The sequence below is a fragment of the Urtica dioica genome, chromosome 2 (genome assembly GCF_054948205.1).
Source record: "Urtica dioica subsp. dioica isolate 48M chromosome 2, U.dioica_male_clone48M_v1_H2, whole genome shotgun sequence".
NCBI lineage: Eukaryota > Viridiplantae > Streptophyta > Magnoliopsida > Rosales > Urticaceae > Urtica > Urtica dioica.
The window spans coordinates 49,833,681-49,845,157 of record NC_142757.1 but is presented as its reverse complement, the minus strand read 5'-3'; the positions used below and the strand labels follow the sequence as shown (position 1 = coordinate 49,845,157).

At 35.5% G+C, this 11,477-nt stretch overlaps 1 protein-coding gene across 2 annotated transcripts; it reads left to right on the top strand.

The window, feature by feature from the left end:
- The first annotated feature begins 588 nt into the window (after positions 1-588).
- Positions 589-10,128, top strand: LOC149405303 (non-specific lipid-transfer protein 1-like). Of its 2 annotated transcripts, none has more exons than XM_089607043.1 (2): positions 589-1,056; positions 10,079-10,128. In XM_089607043.1, the coding sequence occupies exons 1-2, from the start codon at positions 710-712 to the stop codon at positions 10,086-10,088; spliced, it is 357 nt and encodes a 118-aa protein (XP_089463169.1). In that variant the 5' UTR covers positions 589-709; the 3' UTR covers positions 10,089-10,128. The 2 variants fall into 2 exon arrangements, with proteins under 2 accessions (XP_089463169.1, XP_089463168.1); XM_089607042.1 differs by lacking the exon at positions 10,079-10,128 and adding an exon at positions 1,323-1,578 and having other exon boundaries at positions 593-1,056.
- Positions 10,129-11,477: the final 1,349 nt, after the last annotated feature.

Here is an 11,477-nt window from a genome sequence, read left to right as displayed (position 1 = left end):
ATTAGCTAGCTAAATAAAATTATAATATTGTGTGGTTGTGTTTGTCATTTAATTTTAATCAATAATTAATGAGTAATAGATTTTTGTTGAGCTTAATTTATTGTAGCTTAAACATTTTTTACTTTTTTTTAATGATAAACGATTTTTTTTTTTTACCTTTATTAACATATATTCTCATGAGGAGCTCTTATATATATATATGTATATATATATGTATATATATATATGTATGTAAACGTAATTAATAAATAAAAATATTTAATCAACAATAATTGAGCATATGGATAAAATCAAGGGAATTAATTTTGTGTGAAGAACACATGTAATTTTTATATTTTACAGAAAAGGAAAAAACAAAATATGATTATAAGAAATTTGCATCTTCGCAAAACAGTGGGTGGTAACTATAATTTTGTCAATCGCCATCAAACTAGTTGAGAGTGTTAAATGCGAACCGTAACAATGCCAAAAATAATCGTCATAATGTCCAATTAGTCATCCAAATTCAAATTAAATTAGCACAACCACCACCAAATAACCATCCACCACATATATACCCCACAAATTCCTTCTATAAAACCCCTCTCAAGAAACCCCTAAACAAAACATCCACTCACAATCTCACACATAGATTTCCACAAACAAAATCAAATACCAATCCATCTCCTACCGTACGAACGTAGTACTCTCTTACTACAAAAGAATAGTAATGGCAATAATGAGCATGTCAAGCACCGTGAAGCTTCTCTGTGTCGTGGCGGCCATAGCAGCGATGGCCGTGAGCACAGAAGCGCTGACATGCGGTGATGTGGCGAGAGGGCTCGGGCCGTGTTTGGGATACCTGAAGTCCTCTGGCGGGACGGCGGTTCCGGGGCAGTGCTGCAGTGGAATCCGGTCGCTGAACTCGGCCGCGAAGACCACTGCCGACCGCCAGACTGCATGCAAATGCATCAAAGCCGCCAGCGGAGGAGTCAACGCCGGCCTCGCCGCCGGACTTCCCGGAAAGTGCGGTCTTAGCATTCCCTACAAGATCAGCCCCTCCACCAACTGCAACACGTAAATATATTATTATTATTAACAATATAATTTTTATTATTATTATTATAAAAAAAATGTAGTCAATTTTTTTTAATTTTTTTATAAATTGTAAAATTTTAAATAATTCTTACGAGGGAACGAAGGGTTTTCTTTGTATTTTAAGGCTTGGTTTTTATCGCTGTATGATTATTAACATTAGTTAGATGAATTATTAATTAAGTGATTTTCGTTAATTAATAATCATTTGAAATTTTTTAATGGTTGTGATTTTTTTTACGTTGCAGCGTGAAGTAAGCTTGATGAAGAAAGCCAGAACTTAACGGAGGACGATATGATATAGTATAGAACATCGGCATTTTGAATAAAGTATATATGTGGGTATTTATGCCCGCATATAGATTCTGGTTTCATGCTTATATGGAGTACTTTTTATTTGTTTATTAAATGCATGTTGACTGTTTAATTATGTCTGTTTTTCATTATAGCTATAATCGTGTCCATGTGTGTACGTCAGAATATAATAAAGTTTTTATTAATGTATTACTAGCTTCCTTGCATTATTTTTAATCTAACTACGAAGTATATATACCACTGTTATAACATGAATAGAAGACCGATACATATATAAATTGCAATGGCTATAAAAGAAAAACCTGACTGAGAATACTCTATGATTTATCCATTTATTAAAAATTCGTTATAGAGATTATATGTATGTTACTTTGATTAAGAAATATTTGACTATGACTCTGAAGACAAAGTAATTAGGACATTTGTTATATCAAAATATCACCTATTTTAATATTTATTTTAGCATTTTAAGCCGTTTGCTTTTGAGGACTGATTAATAAGTTGTAAACGTATCAAAGATATATAATGACGTAAACCTCTTAACTCATGAAGCAAGTGTATTAAGCATGACATGTAAGTGTAACAATATAATTATACAGTATATGCAATTGGTTTGATTAGAAAGAGAAGAAGAAGATATATTAAAATGTGGCGTAAAAAGGATATGTTGTTAGACTGAGATATTGCTTACGTGTATTACATTAGGTTGCTTACGTGTAAGATTGATGAGTCAGCTAATGTAACCTCAATCACTTCATAACATTCCATATAAATTCCCCTGTGTACGGATGTTAATCATTGTGTAGAATAACATAATCAAATTCTCTCTCTCACTATTCTATCAGTCTTTTCTCTCTGAATATACTTTTATCATGGTATCAGAGCTCTAGGTCTCAATACTAGTCAGAGCTTCAATGGCGGCTCAGCCATTAGTCCAGGGAAAGGAAATGTTTCAAGTAGCGCCGAATTTTGCTCCTCATCTCAATCCACTGCCGATGCGGCTAGATCGGAACAATTATGTTCTGTGGCGCTCACAAGTACTTCCAACAGTCAGAGCTCATGGATTCGACACGATTCTTGAAGGCACAGCGCCGATTCCAACTCCGTTCATCGAAAATCAACCAGATCCAACTCAACCTATAATTCGACGGCCAAATCCAGCTTTTCACAATTGGATGAGGTACGATCAGTTTCTTCTCTCCTGGTTGTTTGCTTCAATATCGGAGTCGATGCTAGGACATGTGAATCGCTGTCGAAGCTCTTCAGAAGTCTGGTTCACTTTAGCAAGGTTGAACGCTACACAGTCAAAAGCTAGATCGCTGCAGTTAAAGTTTCTTCTACAGACCACAAAGAAAGGAAATCAGTCAATTGAGGATTATATACTCAAGATGAAAAACCTTGCGGATAACCACAATCAATCAGGTCAAACAATCTCTGATGATGAGCTAATTCTCTACATTCTTGGAGGAGTAGAACCAGAGTACGAGTCCGTAGTGGTGAATCTCACATCGCGACAAGATGATCTTAACCTTCAAGAAGTACAATTCATGCTTCAATCTCAAGAGATGCGAATTGAATCAATGAATGCACTATCTCTTCCTGATAATTCAGATCTCTTGTCTACACACTATGCTGCTCATGGATCGACTCGCAGCGGATTCAACAGAGGAGGACGCACTGGATTTTCTTCAAATAGAGGAAGCTTCAGTCGTGGAGGCCACAACAGAGGAGGCTTTGTTTTCAGAGGACGTGGACGTGGTCCTAGTCCAGGACGTGGACGTGTACCGTGTCAAATTTGTGGAAGAACAGATCACCTAGCCATAAGGTGCTTTCACAGATTTGATGTTCACTTTGAAGCACCAGAACAAGCCTCTCAGCCTCAAATTCAAGGTCTTCAACATCAGCAGCAAGGTTTTCAAGCTCATCAGACACAGCTGTATGAGAATGACTACTACAATGTGCAGTCTGACATAGGCTACATAGACGAGACTGAGCAGATGAACTTTGAAGAAAGCTTTTGTGCTCCCTCGGAATGTATGACTGGTGGCTACAACTTCAACTATGCTCAGCAAGCTTATGCACCAAGCTTTGACAGTCAAAGTCAGGCATACACTCAGTCCTATGGCTTAGCTCCACAAGTTCAGCTCGCTTCAATGTCTCAGCAGCCTCATCAAGCTCATGCTGCAAGTACCAGTGACACATCGTGGTGCTTGGACAGTGGTGCCACAAACCACGTCACTGCTCAGCTTGAGAATCTTTCAGTACAGGCTGACTACAAAGGCAAGCAAAAACTTGTAGTAGGTAATGGATCCTTGTTCTCTATTTCTCATATTGGTGACTCAATCATTCATATTCCTGCTATACATAGTAAGTCGAAGCTCAAAAATATCCTTCATGTTCCACAAATCACTAAAAACCTCTTGAGCATATCTCAGTTTACTCATGACAACAATGTAGTGATTGAGTTTCATTATGATGTTTGCTATATTAAGGATATGGAGTCAAGGAGGGTCTTAGTTCAAGGAAGCCTTAAAGATGGTCTGTACCAGCTCTCAATGTCAAAGTCAAGTCCTCACCATATACCTGAGAACAATACAAAAGCCAACACCAAGGAGATAGTTTCTGATTGTAATAGGAGTGTCAATGTATGTAATTCTGTTTCTGCTGTAGATCAAAAAGACTGTTGTACCAAACACACATCTCTATCTGTACATGTTTGTGATAAAAAGACTGTGCATGTATCAGTTCAGACTCTTGTATCAACAAATGTTCCTAGAAATAAAACAGAAATTGAAAAGTGGCATAGACGTCTTGGTCATCTATCTCCATTTATCTTGAGTCGTGTAAGCCCTTTTTCTGTTCATGACATAAAACAAACAGGATTGTGCTCCTCATGTACACTAGGAAAAATGCACCAAACACCTTTTCCAAAGTCAACCACAAAGTCCAAAGATGTCCTTGAACTTGTCCACTCTGATCTGTGGGGGCCATCTCCACATGTATCAAGAGATGGATACAGGTATTATGTGATCTTTGTGGATGATTTAACCCGGTTCACCTGGATTTTTCCCTTAAAACAAAAATCTGACACTCTAAACACATTTCTCAAGTTTAATGCCTTTGTAGAGCGTCAGTTTTCCAGGAAAATCAAAACATTTCACTCTGACTGGGGTGGTGAATTCAGGAGTCTCTCATCTGTTGTGCAAAAATTAGGTATTAAACACATTGTATCATGTCCACACATACACCAGCAAAATGGCATTTCTAAGTGCAAACACCAACATGTTGTAGAAACAGGATTAACTCTAATGGCTCAGGCTCATCTACCTTTTCATTTCTGGTGGGATGCTTTTTTTACTGCTGTCTCACTCATCAATGTGTTACCTTCTACAGTCTTACAAAACAAGTCACCCTCACAGCATTTGTACAAACACAATCCTGATCTATCTAAACTTAGAGTTTTTGGTTGTGCTTGCTTTCCATTCCTCAGACCATACAACTCTCATAAACTTCAATTCAGGTCAACAAAGTGTGTTTATCTAGGATCAAGTGGTCACCATAAAGGTCATAGATGTCTAGATCCCTCAGGAAGGTTATACATTGTCAAGGATGTCAAATTTGTTGAAACAGAATTTCCATATCCTACCTTGTTCAACAAGCAAGTCTTACCAGTAAATGCCTTTGTTCCAGCTCAGTGGTTGTTTCCTATCTCACCTTTGCCTATGTCAACCACCTCAGGTCAACCAACTTCAAACAATGAATTTGTCTCCTCAAGTCATCACTCTCCTGAGCCTTATCAAAGCCCTGAGTCCAGCCCTTCTGTTCAAAGTCATGTGTCACCTGAACCTGAGTCACATTGTACTCCTGAGTCACTCTCCGGGGGTCAAATGTCTGAGTCTGGTCCCATACCTATCTCTGACATATTCATTTCCCTCCCTCCACCACTCCCTAGTCAAAACACTCATCCTATGACCACCCGTTCCAAGCTTGGCATCTACAAACCACGAGCTCTATTAGCAGATTTTATGTCAAACCAGCTACCCATTGAACCACAAAATGTCCAAGATGCCTTAGGTAACCCTGATTGGCTCAACTCTATGAAGCAGGAATATGATGCACTTAAGAGAAATAAGACTTGGATTCTAATACCTCGGGCTGAGGACATGCATGTGATTACTAACAAGTGGTTTTTCAGGACTAAATTTAAGGCATATGGTTCACTGGATAAGTACAAGTCCAGACTTGTAGCCAGAGGTTTTCAACATCATGAGGGGGTTGATTTCTTTGACACCTTTAGTCAAGTGGCCAAGCATTCCACAATTCGAGTTCTGTTCACCGTTGCATCTCAATTTGGTTGGAAAATTCATCAAGTAGATGTGAACAATGCGTTTCTGAATGGTGTTCTCAATGAAACAGTGCATATGGAACAACCTCAAGGTTTTGTTGATCCCACCAAGCCAAATCATGTGTGTTTACTGAAAAAGGCTCTCTATGGTCTTCGTCAAGCCCCTAGAGCCTGGTTTGAACAGCTAAAGGGTGCCCTTGAAGGTTTAAATTTCCACAGCTCCACCTCAGATTCTTCATTGTTCTTCAAAGGGCAGGGTGAAAATCTTATTCTCATCTTGGTGTATGTTGATGATATTCTGATTACTGGGGGTGACCAGGCCAAGCTCAGTGCCTTAGTGGCCTCACTGAATGCTCAGTTCTCGGTGAAAGACCCGGGCCATGTCAACTTATTTCTTGGTTTTGAAGCTGTCAAGTGTACATGGGGATATTACACTTGATCTGCTAGCCAAAACCAACATGGACACTGCTCACTCCAGTCCAACTCCGATGTGTCAAAGTAAGAAGCTTGGAGCTGAAGGAATTGAGCTTGATGATCCCCAAATTTACAGAAGCACCATAGGAGCACTGCAGTACTTGACCTTGACAAGGCCAAATATTGCTTTTCCTTTGAATAAGTTGAGTCAATTTCTCAAAGCGCCTACAGTTGAGCATTGGAGTGCCTACAAGCGCATACTCAGATACCTGAAGGGTACACTGGACAAGGGCATTGAGTTTACTGCTGCCAAAGCCAGAGATAGACTTGACATAGTGGGATATGCAGATGCTGATTATGCTGGGTCATTAGACGATAGAAGGTCGACTACAGGGTTCTGCGTGTTTCTGAGTGGATGTCTTGTTAATTGGTGTTCAAGAAAGCAGAAGGTGGTGTCAAGATCAAGCTGTGAATCAGAGTATAGAGCTTTGGCTGATGCTACTGCTGAGGTAGTGTGGTTGCAAAGCCTAATGAATGAGCTTGGTCTGCAGAGCAAAGAAAGTGCTGTTATATGGTGTGATAATGTCGGCGCTGCTTCACTAGCCTCAAATCCTGTATTTCATGCTAGAACAAAACACATTGAGGTAGATGTGCATTTTGTGCATGAAAAGGTGCTGCAGAGAGTACTTGACATTCGCTATGTGCCCACTGAGAGTCAACTGGCAGACGTGTTCACGAAGGCGTTGGCAATTCCAAGGTTTCAAGATCTGTGCAACAAGCTAACCTCTACAGTGGCGAGAGTTTAGCTTGAGGGGGACTGTTAGACTGAGATATTGCTTACGTGTATTACATTAGGTTGCTTACGTGTAAGATTGATGAGTCAGCTAATCTGACCTCAATCACTTAATAACATTCCATATAAATTCCCCTGTGTACGGATGTTAATCATTGTGTAGAATAACAGAATCAAATTCTCTCTCTCACTATTCTATCAGTCTTTTCTCTCTGAATATACTTTAATCATATGTTGATAAGTAAATCTCTTAAGAATTTGTAGAAAGTCGTATTATTTCTAAATTTATGATGTACAGAAAAATCTGGGACCCTTGCATTGGTCTTTTTATTTCGGGCAAAATAACATATATCGATGTAAAAATCTGAAAAATTTAATAGATATTCAAATGATATAAATTAATTAAAAAATATTTGCATCATATGAACAACGGTCATATAGTTCTAAAATAAATCACACGAAGTCACAAATCCAATAGTTATCAACAAATTACTGACTAGTCGTGGATTTGATCAAACCCACAAAAAATGAAAACGATGACACAATTGAATGAAGAAGCAAAGAAAAACAGAAGTATACAATGTTCCATATACACAACTCATCAGATTCATCATATTCTATCAATACCCTCAACATTTTTACCTTTTCTCTTTACCATAGTTTCATCTGTTTTAGAGACGGGGTTTAAAATGTAGCTTTGCTAAGTTGTTTTGAACGATGTAAGTGGATATTTAACTCGAAAAGTTGTTTGTATATTTTGTTATCATCAAAGTATACAATTTTATTGAAGTGGGAAATGAGTCTCACATTGATTGTGTGTGTGAATGGACATGTGTTTATATATTGGTTGGTACCCTCCACTTAATACCAATTAGTTTTGAGTTGGATTTCCACAATTTTTTTTCAACTTAACCTAAAATACTTTGATATTTAAAAAAAAGCAAAATTCATACAATTACTTGGTTTTGAATCAAGGTTCTTTATTATATCACCGTTACTAATATTTGCGTTAGTACACTTGAGTTCATAGCCTATGTAAGTGTCACTCACATGTCACACTTTAAACAAAACTTTATACGGTTTCGCTAAAGTCGAGTGCCAATAAGTTCTCTCTCTAAGTTAATTAATAAATATTTATAAATTAAATCACAATTAAGTTGAATTTAATTTATTAAAACACTAACTATCTCAATTAAATTAGTTGCTTTAAATTGATTCTTATATTTTAATTGAGCTCTTCCAAACTACTAATTCGTCACAATATAAATCTATAGTTTAATGTTAACAAATATTTGAAAAGAAAACAACTAATAATATTATTTTATAATTTAGTGAATATGTGGTGAACTACGATCCTTTAATCATATAGCCACTTCAAGAACTGATCAAGATGGTTATTTTGCTTAAAACAAACTTATAAACTGAAAAGTATATCCTATGTTTACAATAAATTAAGATAGCTCTTTTTCATCCAACACCGACCAGAAGAATGGGTTTCTTAATATGTGGTTATCAATGCGAGACTTTTTCATCATTTTGGAGCTCTTATCTATTGAATTTATTGTCGGTGTTATAGACGTGTCCCGATAGAAAAGTGCTTGCTAATAAGTTAAAAACTCGACGAAAAATGTCAAATAATATCCATTGTAAAAAACATACACTGGACCATAACATGGGACGGCAAAGACACAGCATCTCAGCTTTGGCCATAGTCTTCACAAAATTAAGTACTTCACATGATGTTCCCCTAAAACACGTGGCGATATTTGATATGACCCGTCATTATAGCGCTAGGCTACGTTGGCACCGATATGGTACCATGCAAATATTTGATACCATAGAGCCTAACGTCAAATATTAATTAAAAGATACATAAGAAAGATATGTTATTCGTCTTTGTCATGAATTTATTTTTAAAATTAAATTCTTAGATGTTAATATATATATATATATATATATATATATATATCGTTACTATTATAAGAATTTATCACCGAACAACCATGAAACACCGAATAAGACTTGTTTGCGGTGTGAATATGTGAGAAACGATCAGAAACATAAGTCAATTTCGAATACCGACTTACATAATAAAAAATATTGGAGAAACACTTGATATATACAGACTAGTCGAAATAACACTTACAATGACCACCTAAGTACCAATAGTTGTGTTGATAACCCACATACAATTATCAGAGAGCAGTTATATCACACGATTTGAAAAGTTATCTAATAACCGTTTAGGACGAGGGACCTGATCAACCCACATTCAAACATGCATGAACCCCGGTTATAAAAAAACACAAGACCCTCAATAAAAAAGGTTGGACACTCTTTCGTACAATATACTTACGCTACACAACTTATCATCTTTATTAACTTTTATATTGAATTACTTGTAACAAAAAATTGGCTACGTAAGCCATCTAAACTATAGGAATTGTAAATTAGCCAACCTTTGGTAAATAATTTGTAAATAGCCAACTTGCATACGTGGCAGCCAATTAACTACCTAAAATATATGTTTGATTGTGTTAAATAAGGCTTTTATTAATTTGTTAATAAGTTTACTTGGCTATTTACAAGAAATTAACCAAAGGTGGGCTATATCTCAATCCACTATATCCGTGTGGCTATATAACTTAATAACCCTACTTGTAATCTATACTTGTATTGAGATTCGTCAAATATAAGAACAATCCGGTCTTCACACTCATTATAAGACCGAGTTTGTTCGGCATAAACGTGTGATGAATGAGAAAATTGTTGTATCTATTTCTTGACATCAAAAGTTTGACGCTAAAAAGAGGGAAGTCCAGCCTTAAATTTAGATGGCAAGTTCGTCGGCAGCCGCGAGACCTATAGCGGAAGGGGATCCTTGGAGTGAAGAGCACGATCAGATTGAGCATCACAATAGATAATTAAGTGAATCTTTGGAGTGAAGAGCACGAGCAAATCGAGCATCACAACAGATAATTAAGTGAATCCTAGGAGTGAAAGAGTACTCGATCAAAATCAATAAATGATTTTATTTATTACTTTATATATATATATATATATATATATATATATATGGATTATTAAGTGATTTTCATTAATCATTTGGAATTTTTTTGAATTGTTTTGCGTTGCAGCGTGAAGTAAGCTTGAGGAAGAAGATCCGGACTTAATCGAGAACGATATTGTCAGGGGCAGAATCTGGAATCAGAGTTGACGGTGACTGACAATATATATATATATATATATATATATATATATATATATATTTGTAAAATAACCGATATATAAATTGTATCTATCATCAATAAAAATATAAACTAAATTCATTACAAAAATTAAAGACATTTTAAAATGTATTCTTCAATTTAAATCAAAATGTAAAAATGACTTGATTTCGTATAAAAAAAAAGTACTAAGCAAATCCATAAATAAATATCAAAATTATCCTTCATTAATTTATTGATTTATGGATCCATTAGGAAAATAGCTAATTTAAACGTTTGACATTGCTAAATAGTCAACGTTTGGTAAATCTTAGGTAAATAACAACTTTTAGACGTAATTCTTATGTAAATAGCCACTTCATATACAAACGTTCGCTATTTACATAAGATGTACGTCTGAAAGTGATTATTTTCCTAAGATTTACAAAACGTTGGCTATTTAGCAATGTCAAACGTTTAAGTTGGTTATTTTCATAATTTTCTGTTAATTTATTAACATGCGAATACAAAAGAGGTTTTCGATTCTCTTATTATTACTAGTTACATCAAATGATCGAAAATTATGTCGTTGAATTTGTGTTCATCATCGCGATAATTAAAATTTTGGTGGTTGATGAATATTGCGAAAAAATATTATGAAAAGTTTAAAAATATTTGTCAACGAACATTGCAGTATCCGATAATGATTGATATGATCGATGAAAATTACAACAAAAAAATTATTCTCGTTGAGCGTAGCTCATTCTATGTGTATTCATCCGCGTTGTAGGTAAACAACACTTGAACAAGTGAGGAAGGTAGGTCAGCAACGTTCGATGGCTAAGGGGTCGGGTTGTGGTTCCGCTCGTTTATTTAAAAGACTTCCATTACGCAAATTTCTAAATACTCGGTTTGAGATTTTTATGCTTAACATATTTTTCAAGTTTAATTAGTTTTGCAAAACTCAAGTTGAATTTTCATGGTTTTATCTCCGTAGAGTATTCTAACCATCTACTTTGGTTTGGAATTCCGAATTAAGTATTTCTCTTATTTTCATCAAATGTTTTTGTAAGATTTTAAATATCGTGGTAATTTTCAAAGTTGGTTTATTTTAAAGTCTACGTTTTATAAATATTTGAAATGATGTTAAAAAAAAAACTCTCCACATTTGTTTTCTAAAGTAAAAAAATTAAGCATAGTATGACGGTCCAAAGTAAAAGAATTAACCATAGTATTTGAAATGAGCAATAGATTTTTGTTGAGCTTAATTTATTTAAACATTTTTTTTTTTTACTTTTTTTCGATGATAAACGATTTTTTTTTACCTTTA